A 22500-nucleotide genomic window follows, 5' to 3' on the forward strand; every position below is an offset into this window, starting at 1 on the left:
AACTCAAGCACGCTTCCAACAGGCCTGTGAACCCTTCCTGCTTACAGAGCAATACTAAAAAACTTCTCCCATATCACATTTCAACCTTAAGCTCGAAAATTCAATACACAACATGATATTATAATTCACAAAGGCAGAAAATACCACAGAATCCTTTTCCAGCGAAAATTTTATTGAAACAAACAACATATTTGCTCTTAGAGGCGAAAACCTCTTCCTATTTCATTGCGTGCGTGAAGACAAGAAACTCAATTGTGTCAAATTACCATGTACTTCAGTAACCTGTGATCAGGCCCATTTTTTGCTTCGCTCATATGTTCTCTTATGTGGTCGCTCGCTAAAATTGGGCCTGACCAAAAGTCTCTCAAGAATTCCGGACGGTCAGCCAAATCTCGTGATCTGATTGGCTGTTGAAACGCCGGAAGTGAAAATGCCATCGTGATTGCGCGGAGCTCTCGCGAAGTCCTCGAGACTAATCCGCCATGAGTGTACGAAAAAATTTGTTCCCTTTTGTTCTTACAATGCCGTGGACGGTGCAACTTGATTGTATTTGTATAAATGGAGATATGCCATCTGAAAGATCTCATAACTTGTCCAGAATCGGGTTTGAATCTCTGGAACGAGAGAAATTAGCGATTCCGTTGTCGAGCTCTGTGGCCATATGGTTGAAAGTACTTTGGCACAAACTTCCCTGATGTTTTGAAAGCTAAATAGCTGGTTCTTTCAAATGGCAATGAAAGCCGATGCATATTGGTTTCCTAGATGAGACAAGGGACATATATATCAACAGGAGGAGATGCCGATAAAAACGCAAGTTACACGATTGCATGTTTTGAATATCTGTGTATCACACGGCTTTATTTATTTACTGTACATGACACGGTTTGTTTGCACACTTCATAATATTTCCAGTTGATTTAACTTAAAACTCGCACTCCAGAAACTAAAATGGCATGTTTCCAGAGAGATCAGTTGTACAACAATAAAAGAAACTTTGCGAGTGCATCTTACTGTTCGTACTCCATCAAAAAATTAACAGCCAAACTTATCATGATTTTACTGCGCGCAATTCTAGAAATACACTGCAACTGAAGATATTACCCGAAAAAATCACCAAAGAAACCTTCATGGGCAAACACGTTAAAGGAATAATGTATTTCTCCTTCTTTTTTTCCTTTAAAAATCTATTGCCAAACCGTCCAACGACAAAATGCTAGGTTATCTCAATTACAAATTAAGATGTCAAGCTTAAATAGGATGCATATTCAGTGAAGTTCGGAGGGAGAATTACACCGGCCTTTGCCGAAATATAGCGGTCGAAAACATTCCCCATGCCTTATTTGTTTTTCTCAAATTAAAGCCAACGGTAACTTTCGATTTCGTTTATAATATTCCTCTCACGGTAATTAACTCTGGTCAAAACAAAATAGCGTGAATCTGCCGTCCACGCGTGTATTGGTGTAATGGAAGGAAATTTGATTGGCCGATGAAGGACATGTCAATCAATCAAAAAAAGTGGGCGGAAGGAATTTCGAAGAGGAATTTGATCAGGCTCTATTTTTCGTTTCGCCAACTCCACATTACGTACCACGCGAAACTAAAATAGAGCCTGATCGCAGGTTAGTACTTCAGGTAAATACTGCTCACTTTGATTTCGTCTCGACGGGCGATAGATTGTTGTCGAGGTCCAGTACTCGTCGCTTTTGAGATTCATGCCTAGTTTATCCAACTGACTTTCCATTATTGAGCTCCATAAGGGTATATTTTGTTTAAGGATCCACTAAAACGCCATTCGCGTTGCATGACTTTCGACGCCATTGCAGGCTAAGTTAATGATTCTACTGTGCCCACCAGAGAAATCTACGCAGTTCCACTACCCTCTCGATCCTAAGAAAATACGCCCAGAAGGCTCTATACACAAAGACACCACTTACCAGGGGAGTGACAGGCAAGACTTTTACCGACACGGAAAAAAAAAAAAAAACTAAAAAAAAGAAAACAAACAAACTAAACGAAGACCTCGACTGGGTTTGCCTTATAAGGCAACCCAGTAAATAGCTTATTCTGTTTTTACTTTTACTTTAGAGTGTAACCCTCGGTGATTGATGAGAAGGGTTGTTTAACGTTGCGAAAATAAATAGATTCCTCCACAGGCAGCCCAAGCTCGGTATACGATTTATAGACTCTGTATGGGAAAATTAACTTTGAGCTTATAAATGCTAAAATAAGCCGTAAATGTAGAAATAAATTTCACTTGCCTCTACGTACAGTTGTCCTCGTCGTTTCTGGGCAATGGGAGAGCAAACTGTGTCCGTTTTAGACGGGTTTTTGGCTTACGGATTTTTACGATGTCGTTAGTTGTCATTTCCTCACTAGGGCAACCACTTTCCCCTTCCGGAATTGGACGACGTTAGACAATCGTCCAATCAGAAAGGAGCAATCAGCAGTACGGTTTGTGACTGGCACATGAGAATCTTCCTACCGCTCGAATACTGTGGGATTTTGATTTTCTTCCAGGGCTAGCTCCGGGCCCTTTGGATGGATTCTCGAAAGGAAGGTACAGGAGAAGCGTGAATCTTTCGACCTCAATGCTGCGGAGAGATGCGATTTTCTAGGGGAAAATCGCTTCGGCGCTGGAGCCCTTTCAAGAGAAGGATTCCTCAGTTGTCTTTCTATTATCAGCACAGGCGCCCCAAGCTCCAAGACCCTGGGGAATAAAGAAATTTACCGTTGACAAAACTACGATCTGCCTCCCCGGTCGAAGCCGTGGCCACTGTGGTGTGGAAGAGCACCTATGGAAAGCTTTTTTCCTGCAATATTACCGCCTGAGGTCGCTCGCGGGACTGCTATTGCGTTGATGATGGTGGGTTGATATAAAAGTTCAATCTTTGTCAATTGATTGTGATGTGGAATTGTGACGGTGGGAACATTTTATCTAGGAATATTTGACTCAAATTGGTGGCACCTGAGAATTTAGTTTCCAGCCTGGGGATTTTATTATACTGTTGACAACCACCAAATTGAGAAATGGCTCAAATCGCGTCGGATCTGGAAAATAATCAGACATGAAGGAAGTTACCCATCCACGTTGGCAATAAGGTTAGGCTTTTTAATTGAGTTTTTTCGTATAAATATCTTCTTAAGCTTTTTATCGGGATTCCCATACAAATCCTAATATTTTTGTCGGCCATGCTCACACAGAGGTTGGGGCGCCTGTGTTATTAGGAACAGTAAACGACGAACTCAAAATCCTTCAGAATCGCTCAAAAAACCGCTTTAGAGGCAAAAGGATCATTATATACAGAAGGTAAGGTAATTCAACGTTTATTTAACATTGATTGCGATATACATACTTAGCGATATATCGTTATAGGTGAAGCAAACGGTAAATCCAGTACATTTACTATAAAATAACAATCGGTTACTCACACACATTGTATGAGCGCCCTGTGTCTCCCCTCGTAAAGAGAAGAAAGTCTGGTGACTCGCAGCGATCTCGTCCCACAAATTGCTCTCGCATGACAAAGCAACGGTCCGAATCGCTATAAAAACACCACAGCCTTAAGGCCAGATAAGTTTCCTATTGATGTGATAGGAAATTTATCTGGCTTAAAGGCGTTGGTGTTTTCATGGCGATTCGGACCGTTGCTTTTTCATACGAGAGCAATTTGTGGGACGAGATCTTCCCTTTATGAGGGGAAATGACAACTAAAGACATCGTAAAAATTCGTAAGCCACAAACCCGTCTAAAACGGACACAGTTTGCCCTCGGATTTCACAGAAAAGACTAAGACAACTGTACGTAGAGGTAAGTGAAGTTTATTTCTACATTTACAGCTTATTTTAGCATTTATAATTTTATATTCCCCATAGAAAGTCATGAATGAACGGGCATAACAGTTTCAAAGAAATTGATCATTTTATTTTAAGTACATATTCGAGGGGAGTGATAAGTGTGCCTTTTTAGAAATCTGAAAGGGTATTGTAGTAGCAATTAAGAGGCAATAGATCGAATATTAATTCTTAAATTTTATTTAGCTGGACCACCGAAAATTGTACCCCCCTGTCCCGCGACTAAAGAATTACCATTATGGTAATTCTTTGGTCGCGAGACAGGTTGTTGAAAATTGAAGAAATTGAACTAATGCTGAAGTTTAATCCGCCATGACAAAACTCAGATAGAAATCTAGACTCTTCACCATTTACCCTTTACCCTTTACCCTATGATGTTCAGGTAGAAATGATGGACCCGAATATACAGGTGTAAAGGTTTCCAGCTCTGAAATCTGTAGATACACTGTATCTGTTTCACACCGATGACAAACGTACAATGTACCTTAAAGGACAGATTTTTGAACATTTGCTTGATCCCCGCATCACTTACTTACCCCTCTTGATGCCAGGAACCCCATCGCTGTAGCAATCTGTTTTGAAAATGAGACCAGGTCGTATGTGCGCAACTGCGCTACCTCTCCTTCTCCGTGATAATATTTGTCAGCAATTCCACGGCTTTTTCTCAGAAAGCCCAGTAGATCTCCACAGTGCAAGTATTCCATGATCAAAATTGGGTGTACTGTGTGGTAGAGATAGATGGTCGTTCACCGTTATGTATTTATCAACAATAATAATAATAATAATAATAATAATAATAATAATAATAATAATAATAATAACAACAATAGACTGGTTCCATGGAGAGATCCAAGGACCAGGTCCACAGCTGGGGTGATACATGGACCTGGGGTGTATGTTTTGAAAACGTCCTTGTTATCAATGTTCTTTTGTTCCAGTGGTTGGCACATTATAAAAAGGTAGCAGTGAGGTCACTCCTGGTGATTTAGTCTGGAATACCAAAATAACTTATCTTTGTTTGTCAAGAGACCCAATCAATGGCTGCACAAAATAGCACAGTTTTCGTGGGTTGACATTTGAGGTTAGTACCACTTGTAAAATATCAATATTAATAATTATTATCAGTCCTTAAAAACCGTAGTATTATCCATTCTGGCCAAACCTGAGATCTGGGAAGACAAAATTGTTAATAGAATTTAAAAAAGAGTGCATAAAAACAGAAACAAAATGGCTCCTTACTCTGGGTGGTAACGCAGCCAATAAATTCTACGACATTTGGCAGGGGGCTGTCAGCAAGAGCTTTTCCTAACCCAATTTCTCTCATCAGCGCCTTTCGCCCTTCCTCCCCTGAAGTTGCTGCAATCATAAATTAGATCAAAATACCATAAAAAAAGATAGTTCCCTAGAGAGGTACAGCTCAATATTCGGCTGATTGGTGTATGTGTAATGTCGCGGTTGGATTGAAGCAGGCGTGGAACAAAGGCTAAAGAAGCTTGATTTAGTGCAGACTTAGGAACACTGCCCTTGCTGTGTTTCAAAAAACTAACATTAGCTTTGTGTGGTAGTTTTTATTGTATTCATCACCTATCACACTTCTGAGAAAAGAAGTGTACAAATAGACATATTTGTATCGAAAATATTTCCCATACAGGAAATTAGGGAACTCGTCCTATTTCGGTCACAGTTCATTCTAGTGTCCATCCATTCCCCTCGATTTATAAATGCTCAAGCTTTGTGTACTGAGTAAAAACTAGTTTAGGTGTCAAAAATGTTCATTTCTGGGGCATTACTAAACCACGAAAATTCTCGAATTAGATTTGAATGTAATTCAGAGAGGGCTCAACTCTGAGAGGAGCACTAAAACAATAATAATAATAAACTGGTTCAGGACTTCAGAGGTAGTTCATCTTTTCATTACTGCAGCACTGTTTCGTATGGCCAAAATATGACCACACTCATCAGGTAATATCAACGATTGACCGTTAAGTTACAGAAACTGGCTGTAATTTGGGAGATAATGTTACTTTATTATAAAGTTCTTGAGGAGGTATTTGTTTCTGTCGGGGCATGAACTTAATAACTCATTTCTCTTTCAGAGATCCTTTTTGCAGATGGTTGTAAAATTTTCAAAAAGACATAAATTACATTTTTTTAGAAATTTTGTTGTAAGGTTTGCATTGTTTGATGGTTTTTCACTTCAGGCTGAAAGGCTTGTTGTTGTCTTTGAGTGTCCATATGTGCTTTGATAATTCAGTTTCGTGTTTTTTGTTTTGATGTCGGAAGGAGTCGCGAGTCCTACGTATGATTCTGTTGATGTTTCAGTTGTGACTGTTGCTTGGTAGACTACGTTTGATGGGGGGCATTTTCCTCCGAGGGGGCATTAATATTTTTTTCGGCACTTGCATTCTTTGTCGGCTGCTTGTGTTGAATTTTGGGACTGGTTGCAATCTGTTGTTGTGTGACGAGATGATAGTTTTCATGTTTGTCATTCGGGACATCAAAGCAAGAGACACGAAACTGAATTATCAAAGCACATGTTTACACTCAAAGACAACAAGAAACCTTTCAGCCTGATATGGAAAATCATCGAACAATGCAAACCTTACAACAACAGTACTAAGAAATCTAATTTATGCCTTTTTGCAATCATCTGTACAATCATCTGTACATGATACAGAGGGCACTGAGTTAGGTGGTATTGAAGGTGCGGAGACTGGATTTTCCCAGGAGTAATGCTGGCTGGGCCAATCGGAAATTCTTGCTTTAGCATTGTTTCCTGTTTCTCTTGGTACTTACAATGGTCCCAAGAGAAAACAAATACAATGCTTATTCAAAATGTAGGTGGACAAACAAAGAGTGTTATGGCATTTTCCACTTCAGCTAATAGGTACTCCTGGTAACTTCTACAATGGAAGAAGCAGGCCAGGGGATCGAGCTCGAGTGTGGCATATTTCTCATCATTCTCAGAGCTGCTCAGCTCGGAAACGAGACACTTCTTAAGTTCTGTTTCATTCCTCTATTTTAACTTCAGGGTAAACTATTTACACAGTGTGGTGTAGTGGCCAATCAAACTAGAGTTATTACAGTTGAGCCCACGTCTCAGCGGTGTTAGTTTCAGAAGGCGCCAAAACAAGGCAAGAACTTCTTATCGAAGGACTGCGTGATTTCTTGAGAAGACATAAGAAGACAGAAGAATACGCAAGAACACTCACTCACATGACTTAAGGAATTCACAGTTATAAACGTCTATTTCCTATTTCAAATCGAAGAGTTCGAGTTTTTTATTGCCACAGCAAGTTCCAGGAAGTTCCGAAATAAACTGTGCGTATTGAAATGTCAGCCTTTGTTCTAAGACACCGCAGTTCATGTTGATCGTGACAAAAAATACAAATTCAAAGTGGATGAGCAGATCGTGTTGAGACGTCACTGTATTTGTTGCTTTGGCTCCATAAGGTACCATAAATTGAATGTCACATACTGTGCAGTCAAGTTAATGACTAATTTGGAATTCGAAGTTACTCACGTTTGAAGCACTTTGCTGCAACAAAACGTATGCCAGGTTTCCCATTTTTACGGCTCAAAGTTGCTCTCCAAACTGTTCCAAATGCTCCTGAGCCGATGACCTCTTCAAGTCTTATTCGGTGACGAAATATCTCCCATTCATCCACTTCAACATCCATCAACTTCATCTCATGACTTTCTTCAAAATCTGTTGATCTTAAGTCCAGAAATTCTGATAATTTTTCATATATTATTCAAGGGTGGATTGACTGTTCGCCACTAAATTATGGCATGAAATTAAAGCTTACATGCACTTCTTACACACACTGCTGTCATGCCATTGATCTGTTGACTGGATCCTACATATTGAACAATCAAAGACATGAAACTAATTCCTCTAAGATAATAGCAACGGAAGATTAGAAAAACGATAATTATTGCATAGTCGTTCAAATAGAATTGTGGGATCGTTGATCAAAACTACCTATACTTCTCCACATACCCTAAATTTGCATTATTTGAATTACTTTTCTTTTAATATTAAGGTGCTTGAAAGTTCGGAGAAAAGATGACACAATTTCACTTTTTTTTAATGTTATGACATTAACCTCATCAGAAGTCTTGGCTAGTAAAGGCTGTCATATGCCCACAGATGATAAAGTAAACAATCTCTAAAGGCATTTTTTTGGCAAATTGTGTAACAATAACCAAGGGCAACATAATTCAGCCTAATTCGTATATTTTGCTTCTAAAAGATTCGACTTACCTCGCTCTGGCTTCTCAGCAAACCAATGAACACAATAGCATGTGAAAAAAGGGGAGAAATTTGGTCAGATTTACTAGTATGTGGAGATTGGTTGACAGCAATGATTAAAGCCAGAGTCCCAATATTATTATATTCAACTGACTTCCATGTTGTGTTAATTAGCCACAATGTTAGTGCCAAAAGCAAGAGCCACATGTGTCTGAGCATAGCGTTTTTTCTCGTAGACAGCAAGTGTTCTTATTCTGGTATATGTGTCCAGAGATTGCTCTCACATGGTCGCAATTTGTCTTGTGCTAGTTATTGTCAAGGTAGCTGATAACTTTAATAATACCTCACAACATCTAGAGAAAACAAGGGCTTTTTAAGTAGGGGTTTTACTGTGTTCGATTACTTATCATGTATCGTAGAATGGGAGTCTTCGGATTTTATGATTATTTAGAGTTGAACAGCCTATAGGGGAAAAACTATTGTCTTGCAACCATCTAGTACAGTAGCGTAAAAAGTGGTACATGTACGTTTGCTAAAAAAGCCCATCAGCACACTTATTGTTGTAAAATACTGTAAAAGTCCGGTTATAACTTATAACCCCATCCGCTTATACCCCCCCCCCCGGTTATAAGCCCATCTACTTGAAAAAAAAAATCATCTGGCTATAATTCCCCCCCCCCCTCGGATATTAGCCCCCCTCTAGTTTTCCTTGTTTTCTTGATATTAAGTACTCTTGCAGAACCCTGTACTACTTTAAACACAAAATTAGGAAAGATTGTGGAACAATAATAACTGAGAGAATTAAGTGCAGGAAGCCTCGCAGCCGTGAACTAAACATTAAAATATTTAACAATAACAGCGAAGATGAACTCTGAGCTTCCGGTTTGTTGCGTTCTGGTTACGTTCACGTTGTCGAGTTTTGATCTTGAACTTGAAATGAATTCGATTTATATTGAGGCTTGAAAGTTTAATTAAAAATCAGTAAATTAAAAACGTATTTCCATCAACCATGCAGTAGTTTACAAACTCACCCAAAACCCCTTACGAAAATGCATAAGCCGAGGGCTTATAACCGGAATTTTACAGGTTTGTTCAATGCTAAAGGGATCTACTTATAAGTACAGAAACGACTCAGGAAAACTCACAATAATCGCAGTGCTCTTAAACTGGCCTCCCTTGGACCTTCAGATTAGCCGCAATCCGAGCTAGTAATATTGGACGTTCATAAGTTCTACTCCTGTTTTGGAGCACTTCGATTATTTTTCTTGTATCAGTATCCCTGAGTCACTGGTACGTAGATCTCTTACCCATGAATCAAAAATATATCAGAATGTACGTGTACATTACCCGTAAGTACATGACTATTGCTATATGGAGTACATTCTCCAGAAACATGGGGCGTTCGCGCCGAACCTCGTGGGAATGATTACTGAACACTCATCACAAAAATGTGTTGTCCGTGCAAGCTGCTAAATACTGGAAAAGTATATTTTCATTTTCAAGACTCAGTGATTCATTTCTTGAAAGAATATAAACCAAGATCTTGCGTTACGCTGCGTCTGATCGATGCACCCGACAGGACATTTTCGGGCAAACACTGGAAAGTTATTCTCTACGGTTTGTTTTGGATTTCACTGCTGTAAATGCTGGGGTTGGTAGTTTTACAACACTCCATATAATTATTCACATCATTATGCATGCGCTGAGCGACTGATATCTTGTTGTCTTCGATATTCCCTCTGCGAACGAAAATATTTACAATTTTGGCAATGGTTTGTTTGGGAAGTCTCAGTTCCTGTCCTATTTGAGATAGTCCTTTCCATTCTAACCAGCTTTCAATAATTTTCTGCCGAAAAAAACTTGGAATTGCCTTTCCTTGCGCGGTGAAGGCACTCATTTCGAAACAACAACCGAAAGCAATGGTGAAATTACTTCGCCACATTCCCACAAAGTTCGGCGCGAAATTCCCAATTTCGTTTCAAAGTTTGCCATTGATGGACAGTTACGTATTGCAATTTCGAAGCGAACATATGAAATTTACAACGAACTTCGAAAATCGCCTGTCAAAAGTTTTCTGAAATGCACTGTAAGGATTAAGAATAAAAATGTATTTATGCAGGTTTTTACATTTACCCCTTGTGCGTCGTTTGCAAAGGTACCAGGCGATGAATGCTGTTACTGCAACAGCAGATACTGGGCCGACAATATAGTACCACTCTATAGCTGTAAACATGAAAGTTGTTTATTACAAGTTATGGTAAACCAAACGAAGAAAATTGTCATTGTAAGAAAGTGTTGAGAATGGTTCTCTAGAAAGGAGAATCCAGATTGCAAAAAGACCAGGAATTGTATTCCAGTTTTCCATAAGATGGAAACTCCTACTGAAATCCAAAACAGTGAACAATTTCCATAATACCGATACTGCTGCTGTATGCTGTGCGTTTCATGTATCTACAATCGGCGTCAAAATTGTTGAGACACTCTTATCCTTCAGAGTCGATTTCAAGCTCGGGACAATGTTGTGTTGTTCTGTTTTCTACGAGCCTTGTCGACAGCGGTAAAACATTGATTAGGGTGGGGGAGGGAGGGGTATCCCGGAAACGTACTTTTTGGACAAGTTTTCTTTAAAACAATGAATGTGGCGTTGCCAGTGTGCTCTGTTGGCAACTGTCTCAACTAATTTTGTCGCTGATTGTAGGTCTAAGTCTAACAGTAGCACAAAAGCCATTTTTAAACTGTTGCAGATAGTAGTGGCTTGCAAGACAGGGAGAGAGAGAGAGAGAGAGAGAGAGAGAGAGAGAGAGAGAGAGAGAGAGAGAGAGAGAGAGAGAGAGAGAGAGAGAGAGAGAGAGAGAGAGAGAGAGAGAGAGAGAGAGAGATTGAAGGGCACTTTGGTAACGTGAAATGGGGCACTTTTGTAACGTTGGGGCACTTTCGTAACGTGGAGTCGGGCACTTTGGTAACTTTAGGGCACTTTAGTAACGTACGGTAAGGCACTTTGGTAACGTTAGGGCACTTTAGTAACGTAGGGTCGGGCACTTTGGTAACTTTAGGGCACTTTCGTAACGTGGGGTCGGGCACTTTGGTAACGTCAAAATACCACTAAGCCACTATCTTTTCCCATGCTTTACACCTTCTTTAAAAAGCCGAATGGGGTACAAAAACAAGAACATTCTAGTGATGTGCCTTAACGTAAGACATAATTAAATTTCTTGGTTGCTTTACAGGCCTCTGACAGACGTTGGCAAATAAAGATTTAGGGCATGGGGAGGAGTAATTTATTATTGAAGATCAACCCTCCCTTAATTTTGTTCATGTTGCCAAAGTATTGCTTTCTAGCCTTGACAAGGGACTGAGCGATCAAGTCAGGTTTTTAAGTTAATGTTCCATCCATCACCAAGACAATTAAAGTTCCATCAATGAACTTACGCGTATCGTTCGCATTGTTAATTTCAACTTTTTCAAAGAAGTTGTCGTACGGTACTTGATGAAAATCAAAATAGGGCGTTTGACTTAGGAATTCAGTGTGTGCACACAGCAACCCCTGACAGGCAATCAATAAAACAAATAAAACAAAAACAAACAATAATTGAGTGTTTATGTATTGTAATTTCCAAAACCGGGTGTTGTTAGAGGCCATTTATTTTAAATTTAATTGTGGAACCCATCCTGAATTGAAAATACCGCATTGTTACAGCTTAAGTGTTAAGTGTGATAATGTAAACATGAAAGCATGCAATAATAGCTCATCCAATAATTTAAACTGCCAATCCTAACACCGAAAAATCATTCTTTAAGAATCTCATGCTACTTGAACCTATTGTAGGTATTTTTGACCTTTACAAAAAGCGGAAAGCAAAATTTCCACTAATAAAGAGCACCCATACTAACAGTAATCTTTAACAACCCAAAAGGATGCCTTTAAAGTGCTCCTATGATCAAAAAATTCACTTTCCTTTTTCGTTCAGATTTTGAAAGCGTGTTTGCTTGAGACGTGACTGGCAAAATCTTGAGCTTCAAATTTTATGCAAAGGCTGTTTTCTTTGAGGGCAAGTTTAGGATTTCACAGTCCGACATTATTCACGTTCAAGAATGACCGATTTATACCTCAGAGGGTTGGATCGCGGATAAGAAGGCGTCAAATACTCTCTAGCTTAAAATTGCAGCATGTAAACGCAGCTTATTATTTTAAAGTCTGAAAGTTCGAAACTCCTGTAGTGCATCATGTATTAATTTAGGCGCGTGCACACGAAATGCATTTTTAAACTAGTGAGCCTTTGACGTCATCTTATCCTTGATCCAGCTCTCTCAAGATTTTAAAGTTAGTAATGGCGGACCATTAGTTAGGAAAATTTCAGTCAAAAGAAATAACGGCTTAAAACTTCGGTCACTTGGTGTTCACTTATCGCAGTTTTAAAATACAAAGAAACAGTACAATGGATTTTTGGTCATAGTAGCACTTTAAGATGAAAAGCTTAGCGTTAATTCCTTAGGTCTTTCTAGACCCCTTAACCTTCACAAAAAGACGAAAGGCTAAATCTTTCATAATTTCATGAAAACGCCATCGCTTCAAAGTCTTTGCAACAATTCAATTACTGATTTCTTAACTACATAACCTTTGCAAAATAAGAAAAACGAAATGCCAAAAGTAACCACCTCTCAAAAAGCCGATTTCTTTAAGATATCTCGTGGTATTTGAAAGGTTTTGAGACATTTCCAGCCTTCGCTGATTTCTCATCTACTTAACCTTAACAAGAAAACGAAAAGCGAAAATTTCAATAATTAAAAGCGCCAATGTTAACAACTATCTTAAGAACAGAAGTTTAGTCTTTGTCATGATGTGCTCCGCTTTGTTTTTTTCTGAAGCACTTTTACAATCACATTTATTTTGTACATGCCAATTGTTCGAGATTCTTCCTCTCCCATCACTCATTACAAAGAAGGCAACGCGCACTCTTAACCTTATCAGACGTAACTTGTACAGCTGCTCCAAAGAAGTCAAAGCCCGCGCTTTTCCTTCACTAGTTCGACCTACGTTATCATATGCTTGCAGTGTGTGGGACCCGTACACCCAAATAAACATCAATCAGCTTGAAATGGTTCAGAGACGTGCTGCTCGCTTTGTATTCAAGAACTATTTGCGTCATGTCAGTGTTACTGCCCTAATTAAGGAACTTGGCTGGTCTGAACTATCCAGCGTCAGAAAGCGCGACCGCCTATGTATGATGTTCAAAATAGTTAATAACCTAATTCCTATTAACTTTAACGACCACTTAAGCTATTGTAAAACTGTAACCAGCCGTAATCATGCTAAAAAGCTTAACATTCTTGCTCCCCGCACAGACACTTATAAATTCTCTTTTTTTCCCAAGAACTATACCTGAATGGAATAGTCTGCCTGCCTTTGTAGCAAGCACCGCATCTTTCAATGCCTTTAGGCACCTAGTTTCGGTCGAGGCTATAGTAGCGATTAATTTTCTTGCAACATAGCATTTTCCAAGTAATTACACTGAAACTGAAACTGAAACTCTTTTCCTCCCGCACATCAATTTGGCGACTGACGACACGACTCTAAACTTCTAGAGAGCTATACTGGCCAGTGGAACTTTTCTGTTCTGAAGACTATATTCCACTGTTGATCAGAACCATTCACCCACGGCCCGAGTCTATTCCTAATTATTATTAATGGCAGTAAAAAAGACAAGGAAAACGCTCGAAAATCTTGTTTCATGTGAAAATGACCTGTTCGGACTGCAAGATTTGACTCTTGTCTGGTTTTTAGAGTTCAGCCCGCCTTATACGCTTTTACTCTTACTCTCCAAGATCAACAAAATGACAGTGATTATGCTTCTATTTTCAATGCCTTTCAGTAGAATGCAAACTCTGAAACTCATGGAAAGTGTTGTGTTTTTAGATTGGAATCAAACATCGTGCAGTATCAATTTTCCTCCCCTTCTTTTCTGTTTAAAGTTAAAGCACTAGGGATAATTGAGTGCAACAAAAAAAAAAAAAACGTCATTTCAGAGAGTTGATTTTCAAATTGTACAAGATAATTAATTTGTGCATTAATACTGAAAGGCGCCTGAGAAATTAAACTTGGGACATCCTAATTCAATTGCTTTACCTGCAAGAGTTATTTTTAATTAATCTCCTTTCATATTTCAGGCGGTTCACAAGTTGATTTATGGAAAATTTGTTGAGAAGCTCCTTTCCCTCTTCTTCTTTTTCAAGACGTTCCTTAATGGCAGGCTTTGAAACAACACCTCCTCTAACCATAGTACCACACATTCGTAGAAGAACCTTCTTTTCGTTATCACTGAAAATATTCTTGCTAAGGTAACTTGAATTTGATGGTCCAACAACATCTGATGAATTGCAGGATTCTTTCGCGTCAGAAGCTTTAAAGAAGCGTGACATTTTAGCAGAAAGAGTTTCTACCTGTTCAGGAGGCTCAGTTTCAGGCATACAATCTGCAGCTTTGTCACTCTCGGGATTAGATGTACCGTTGCACCATTCACTTCTAATTCGATCGCACACTCTCTTAGCATCCAGTTGCTCTAGAGCAGCATGGCCTTGTATTTTTCCCCTCACGACTTCCATAGTGACTGACTTTTCTTTGATTTCCTCTGAAAACAGCTCTTTGATGGCATTCACATCCTCTTCCTTCCATGTCAAACGCTCCTTCGTCAAACATTCTTGGGACAAGCTCTTGGTGGCTGTTGCAGTTGTGTTATGTGACACAGGTTTCTTCTGTGGTTTTCTCATGATAGAGGAAAGGTTATTGGCAGCCTCAACACATGCCTCTTCTTTTTCACGCAAGCGATAAAACCTTTCTGCTGTGGATGGTTTGTGACCCATCAGATCAGCGAGATCACCTTTCAGGTCTTTGTGATCTTCATGCACCTTTGTCACGGTTGATTTGCGAAATATTGTGGAGCAAACATGTCCTTCCATCTCCGCCTTCTGCCATGCAGAATCAATAGCTGTTGAAATTTGTCCCGATTGTAACTTCTGTCCGTTCCACGACAAGAACACAAAGGATGGTGAGTTGCTGTCCTTCTCACTGCTTGAAATCGCCACACAGCTTCGCACTTCATTGACATAGACGTCCAGGTAAGAGAATAAAGTTGGAGTCAACACAACACGGGCGGGTCCATGTACGTCAGCAGTTTTGTGGTTCTTCACACTTATTAACATGCTTCCTTGATTGGTCTTTTTGACTTTCTTGAACTCCTCAATGGTCATATTAGCTAACACTCCAGACCTATGAGCATTTGCAATCGTCATTTCCGTCAGAATGAAATCTCTTATCAGAGTGTACATAGACTGATTTACTTCAAGCGCATGCGCTCCACTCAGTTGGCCAATATAGGAAATCGCGGTTCTTGCAGATTCACTACGTTCAAACTTTGACACCATTTCAGGCGTAACTAACTTTTCAAGATCTTCATTTTGTTTTTCTAAATGTCTGCGGTTACTATCCTTCTTGTAGGAGGATGACCATAGACGTGCTTTTTCTTCAATTTTTTGGATCGTGTCTGCATTAACTGTTACGCTTGATGGCTCCTCTGTTCTAACAAAGGAGCAAAAGTTCCTAAGACTTAGCAAGTGAGCTTTCACTGTATCTGGCTTGTACATTTTCTCTGCATAATCTTTAAGAAATCTGTCCCGAATCAAATTCTTATTAAAGAGAGAGGACAACTTTCTCTCCGAGTCAATTGTGACAAGCATCTTACGAACTTGAGAGCAATGCTGTTTTGCCATTTTTTCATCCCTCCTTCCACCATCTGCTGTTTGTAGCCACTGGCAAAAATCCCTGAACGTTTCTTCTTCATCCATCACATTTTCTTCTTCCTCAACATTATTGGTCTCTTCCACGAGTTCCATTTCATTTTCTTTACATAACTGTTCATCCAATTCTCCCATTTCACAATCTCCTGTGTTGTTTGACGATTGTCCATGCTCTACTACAGGGTTTGATGGTATCCAATGGTTGCCATGTTTTGAAGGCACGCGCATCCCTTAAAATCTGTTTATAAACAGGAGATCCTCTTTTAATGTCCTTGTGAACTTGCTGAATGTGGTTAGGGAGGCGCTTGACCACCGCATGACATCCAGCGATAGGACAGGCCCTGTGGCGGTGATAATCCTTCCTTTTCTTCTTCTTCTTCTTCTCCTGCAGAGTTTTTTCTGACAATTAAGACAATTCTGGCAGTAAAGGCTTTGAGAGGAAACTTTTCCTTATTCCAAATCTGGAAGTCGCCTTATTTGCCCTTTCTCTTGTCCATTTATGGACTTCCCTTAAATGCCGGGGAAGGTGGATGACACTCGACTTGCAGCCTTCTAACGGGCATCTGCGTGCAACTCTTTTTGTCGTCTTTTTAACGCTTTCTTTGACGACATGGTCCTCATCGTTGCTGTCCCATCCATCACTAGAAGAATACTCCTCTGAGGCTTTCGAACATTCAGATGGAGAGTACATATCTTCGTCACTTAAACCTCCACTGTAACCATGACCTGGTTCTTCCGGATAAGTGACCCACTCATTTCTGAGGTTTTCGAGGCGTTGCATGTGCTGCAGTACACAAGACAATGAGTATGTGTTAAAGATACAAGTAAAATTAAAGCTACAGTGTGTATGCTAGGACTAGAAATTACCGCAAATGACTTATCCATTCATACATTTTACACCATACTGGGTAACTCCCAAACGGGAGTTTTTTTTCAAAGCCAGGAGGTGGATTATCCTAATCAGGGTATTATTTTAGCTGTGGTGAACGGTGTTCACGTTTCAATGCATGGAGCATCACATCCATTAAGAGGCAGTGGGCCATTACAGGTAGGCACTGTTGCCAATAAACACTCGCGTAAATACATAAACAAAATTCATATCTTTGTGATGCCGTGGAGTATCTCTATCAACATGTATGCTGATTTCACAGACCACGTTCTACTTTACACAGTCTGAAGTCTAATGAAACTGCTACAAGTGTACTTTATGCATGCCACAACAGGTTGCAAAATTGGTGAGACACTATTATAAAAAAAAATAAAAATAAAAAAACACGTTTTCTAGCTTTTGATACCTGCCGGATCTAGAATTACAACCTTTTCATCTTCCCCCCTCCCTCTCCCCCTTTCAATGTTGGGGTCATTCCACAGTATTCCGACTGTTGTGGAGGGGAAATTTAGAGGCACAGATCTTGTTATAGTTTAAATAAGAATTTGTCCTGTACTTCTCATAACCTATTGAGGCTTAAGATCATCTACAAAGCTTTACTTGCGGCTCTCCTGCTTTTCTCCAAAATGCATTTGTTAGATCATAGAGCTTAAAAATATGGCCATTGCAGAGGGGAACAGAAAACTTGGTGTTTTGTTTGTTTTTAGTTTTATTAGCAGATTCTCTGAATTCTGAAATATTACCTAGAGTCTAGTAGGCTGATGCTTTTTGTCAATTTAGATTAATTGAAAAGATCACAAGAGGAAACTTAAATAGTTACGGTTTTCTCAATGAGGTAGGATTTGAAAACAACATCTACTGTTGCAGAGGGTAAGTTGCAGAGGGGAAAATTTGTCCAATTTTCAGAAGATCATAAGCAAGAAGTTTAAAGCGAGTGATATCATCAACACTTTAATGTTTATACAACAGTTTCACATTTGCTTTCAAATAACTGAAGTTTTTCAACATTTTGCACAATATTTGCACTGTGTCAGAAACAGTACTGTGATAAAAATTCAAAATCATGCATTAGTAATGCATACATGTAACCTTGTTAAGATTAATTGGCACAAAAACACCTTAAGATAATAAGTGATCAGAAACACCTGACTGTGAGTTCATAAGTTCAATAACGACCACTGTTCCTTGAGTATTTTCAACATTAACAGAAAACAACCCTTCAAAAGAAAATCAGTGGCCCTGGATATAACGGAACACTTTTTTAACTTGCTCATGCTCCATAATCTTAAATGGACTGTTGCCAATCAAATGAACGTGTCCAATTTTGCATCTTGGCATTAGCATGACGAAAGAAATATAATTACATGTATTATAGCTACAGGTATTTTCACCAGTTTTGTTGTACTGACTGCCATTTTAATTTAAACACGATTTACCTTATGGATTGCTGAAACACAACCTGGGTGCTGAACTTATGATAGAAAAATGATATATCTTGTTAATGTAAACATCATAATTTTCAGTGAAATCATTATCAAAAGAGAATTTGCCTCCACAGAATTCCCCTCTGCAACAAAATTTAATGAATCTCTCTTGGCTATAGTTTAAAATAAATTTTCTTTTCAAACATAATACAACTAACCCTTGACCTAAAATTAGAAGATTTGAAAACATGAAAGTTGACTTTGTCATTTACAAATGCACCAACAAAACTTTTAGGCTTCAAAACGTTGCGGAAGGGAAAAGAGCATCCAGAAGGCTGTCTGCAGGTGCCATACTGATAGAAATGTAGAGTTTGGCCAGTGTCTAAGTTACTTAGTCTGGAGTAGTATGTGTCCCAGACCAGTTAACTAAAATTGCTGTTTTCTTTTTTATATTCTACCAACATAAAACTTTTCCCTCCGCAACAGCTGTTACCATTAGTTTACATAATTTATGATAATTTATATATAAACAACAATTCATATCAAACAATTCTAGTTGTTTTCAAAAGTCTTATTTAACATGTTATCCATTTATCAGAAAATTGGGCAATTTAAGCAAATTTATATCTCGTCCAAATTACTGTGGAATGACGGGTTGACTGTTGAAGTTTTCAGCATTTTTTTGGTATAATTTTGCTAGCAACATTGATAAGGGGGAAGGGGCTGCAGTGTGTGAGATATTAGGTAAATGAATAACACCAAAAGAAGATCAAAATTGTGTGTCCACTATTTTTGCAACTTGTTGCAGTATTGTGTTTAGACCCTAAAACTGTAGCTACGCTTGCAAAATTATTTACACTTGTAAAAGTTTCATAAAATTAATGAGCCCTTAGTCCATTGTGAACGGTAATGTTACATATATGTTAGTGCACTTAAAAGTTTATTTATATTGACACTTTGAATAATAGAAAACAGAACTTGATTTCTGATAAAACAATCTAAAAAGGGGCATTAAGCTGACCTGCCACATCATTACAAATTTGGAGGTAATCTTTTTTGAAAGTAATTCAAACTAGTTAAAACCAGGGAAGCTAAGAGATGGTCATCATTTTCATAAAGCCCCTCAAAAGCTGTCCCAGAGTTAACTCTACTTTATGCCACATAATTTTTATGATAAAAATGATTCACTAACCTTTTTAATAAGCTTTTTGTTTCCTCCCATAATGGCCTTTGCCAAATCTGATTTGGCCTCAATAACTTTGCCCATAATAGGAACCTGTATAAGATAATAGTGGGTGAATCTAAGGATGATAAATCCTAAGCCATTTACTGTTTATAAAGTAAATATTAAAAATTTTAAGCTTGGTAGTGAATGAATAACGTATGATCAGCATCATCATGTCATGAACATGACACAAAAAGACTAATATTAATTTAAAGCCAGTTATTTAAACAAATTCTAACTTAGACTGAGGTTTAAAACATCAATTAAATAAAAATGGTAATAGGGGCACTAATTGGGGGAACTGCTGTACAGAAATCAAATCAACACAATTGGTTTTTGAGGAGAGGGGACTGAAACCGCAGTACCTGGAGAAAAACTTCTTGGAGCAGGGAAGAGAACCAACAAACTCAACCCACATGTGACGCCGAGTCTGGGAATCGAACCCGGACCACATTGGTGGGAAGCGAGTGCTCTCACTACTTCTTCTTCATCGCTGTTCTCTTTGTTAATCAGATCTTGTATTACGTGGGTTGTCAAACAGATAAATGATTTTATTGTCATAATGTTCAAAATGTTTTAACTTTTCTTTTCGCATAAATTCCTGAATCGCACATCAGAGTCATAAATCGGTTCAAAATCCGTCCGGACCAAAAACCACTATCATCACAGTCCTTTTGCCGAAGACAGAAATGAACGATCAGAAAAATATATAAACAGGAGAATTCTCATAGTGTTTATACCAGCTATTACCTACAAATAACTGACGGATGGCCTGTCTGATATGCAAGAAAAAACCATGAATTTTGACACATACCTTCTTCTTCGCCTCCGCCATCTTGCGATCGACCACTTGTTTCCAGTCTCCTCTCCGTTTACTACATGGAGGTCCCTTAACCCAGACGTGCCACAGGTGTAAATTACAAAGATGTTCAGGGCATATTTTTTCCCTCGGATGTTTTACGAAGGGTTGTGTGTAAAGTAAAAGGAATCCGATGACGAAAATAGGAAATAAAGGATGAACACATCTCAACGACAACTTCTTTATTATACTCTGTGCTTTAACTTTTTTTGTCTGTTTGAGAATGATGTTGGCCTGTTGAAGTCGATGTTAACGGTCCTCAACATTATATAAGATAAGGCGTTGCTTTGCTTGGAAAGTTATCAGCACTTCTGATATGGCCCGCTTGACCGTTACAAAAGTGCCCTAATCCTTGACGAAAATAGTCATTACTCTTCTTGCCCTATGAAAAGACACTGACTAATAGAAGTGCTGTGGAATAAAAGCTTCTTTTATAGCTAATACTTAAAAACAAACAGTCTTCCAAATAACTTCAAGTATCAATAGTTTTCTTACCATCTAAAATCTGAAAAGTAGGGCACTTATGTAACCCGGCTAACTAGCTCCAATTAAACGCCAAAATTTTCCTGAAAAGAGCTTTTTCGAACAAGTTTTCTAATGCACCATTTAAGCGAGATAATAATGGTTTTGTATGAACCGTTGTAAACCGCAGAAGCTGCAATTTCGATGACAATTCGACTTTGACGCTGTAAAATTCAGTATTGTGATTTTGAAAGGTTTCGAAGACATCGCATGTCTATGACAAAACATACATCCTCGCTGGATTTTTTCAAGCTTGGAATTTCTCTAAAATTATTGACTTGTGGAAAGTGAGTGAATGGCCAAAATGTGCTAAATGAGTCGGATATCAAGACGATCATTCAGAATTTCTTTTAAAAAACAATTAAAAAGTCCTTTCCACGGGCTAGGGAACTTTTGTAACCTTAACAAAGTTTAAAAAATCGTAAAAAAATATTGTTTTAACAGGTTGGAGCTGAAACTCTCACGGATTGGTGAAGAGTTTGATTGCTATCGTTTGACTATCTCCGGACGTCGTAAACACATCTTATATAAAAGATATTCGAAAGAGACTTGACGTTACAAGAAAGGCCCTATTTTTCGATCTCCAGAGAGAGAGAGAGAGAGAGATGGAGAGAGATTTGTGTGAGCTTATCTTTTGTGGGTACACCATTTAAGGGCAAATCAAAATGAACACCTCTCAATTACCCAATCATGAGACCCTGTCAAGTTTGGAGATAAATAGAGAAAGATAACGGAACATTCTTGTGAAAGGGCACGTGCACCTAAGGAGCCATTTTTCCAGCATTCATCAAAATATATCATGGCCATAGAATAAACCAAAAATTGGCCTTTTGAAGCAATTTCTCTACCTCCTGGGAAATGCTTATCTGTTCTGCACTCCCAGCAGAAGCAATCCAGCAGGGTTGGGTGGAAGTTTCTCAGCCAGCAAGCATATCAACAACATTCGAATGCATCGTTGGCTAAAATGGGGGTGGAAAAAAGCCTCGGTGGATTCCCCCTTCAGTAGCAGGAGGGGGGAGGGGGGAGCAAGGGGCTCCTCAGAACAGGAACGTGAGCAGATTGAAAACAATTCGCCAGCATGACAAAAATATATTTCCTTGCAACTTCCCAAACATTTCTTTTTTGAGCCGGCAGAGACACACATATGTGGAACGCATATTTTGCGGGACTCCTCCGTTGGGTGCCCCTGAAAGGGGACAGAGGAGTAGAGAACTTCAAACTAAAAGAGTAAACATACATGTAAACCTACCTGCTTGTGCAGCTAGTACTTGTATTGGCAAAGCTATGGTGTGAGAAATTGAGAAAAAATGGAGGATATTTTTGCTGAAACAACAGCTTTCACAACTTTGGTTGTAGTATTTTTGTATCCGCTTTCACTTGTTAAACAATGTTATGGAACTTACCCTCATTCTCTTTTTTGCTCACATTTTCAATTTAAACAACTGTTGTTGATTAGTGTTGATCCCACAGTTGTTGTTCCAATCTGGGAGTTTGTATGTATCCTACACTGCCTTCCCCCTGTCTCCACAGCTTGAACGAACGATAACGCATTTGTGGTTGCTTTTGTTAAGCTCCCTTTTCCACTTTTGGAAACTGTTGACATCCTCGCTTATCTGCGCAATTGATGATTTTCAACAGAGCCTTACCAATTGACTGTTGACTGTGAATACACAGTCCACCGTC

The 22500-nt window shown here is 38.9% G+C and overlaps 2 protein-coding genes across 2 annotated transcripts in view; both read right to left on the reverse strand.

The window, feature by feature from the left end:
- Nucleotides 1-22500, reverse strand: part of LOC138010138 (fibroblast growth factor receptor 4-like) — an 82057-nt gene that overhangs the window by 46722 nt on the left and 12835 nt on the right. The window contains exons 6-10 of the mRNA XM_068857086.1: nt 22067-22099; nt 10241-10330; nt 7376-7585; nt 5092-5208; nt 4389-4573 (exon numbers count right to left, since the gene is read on the reverse strand). Coding sequence (XP_068713187.1) covers nt 4389-4573; nt 5092-5208; nt 7376-7585; nt 10241-10330; nt 22067-22099 — 635 coding nt within the window. The remainder of the gene's footprint in view (nt 1-4388; nt 4574-5091; nt 5209-7375; nt 7586-10240; nt 10331-22066; nt 22100-22500) is intronic.
- On the reverse strand, nt 13898-15879 carry LOC138011874 (uncharacterized). The gene has a single exon (XM_068859108.1). The coding sequence runs from the start codon at nt 15869-15871 to the stop codon at nt 14228-14230; it is 1644 nt and encodes a 547-aa protein (XP_068715209.1). The 5' UTR covers nt 15872-15879; the 3' UTR covers nt 13898-14227.

Source organism: Montipora foliosa, chromosome 7 (assembly GCF_036669935.1).
Source record: "Montipora foliosa isolate CH-2021 chromosome 7, ASM3666993v2, whole genome shotgun sequence".
NCBI lineage: Eukaryota > Metazoa > Cnidaria > Anthozoa > Scleractinia > Acroporidae > Montipora > Montipora foliosa.

Coding starts and splice junctions, on each gene's coding strand:
- LOC138011874 (XM_068859108.1), bottom strand. CDS start 15,871: ATGGCAAAACAGCATTGCTCTCAAGTTCGTAAGATGCTTGTCACAATT.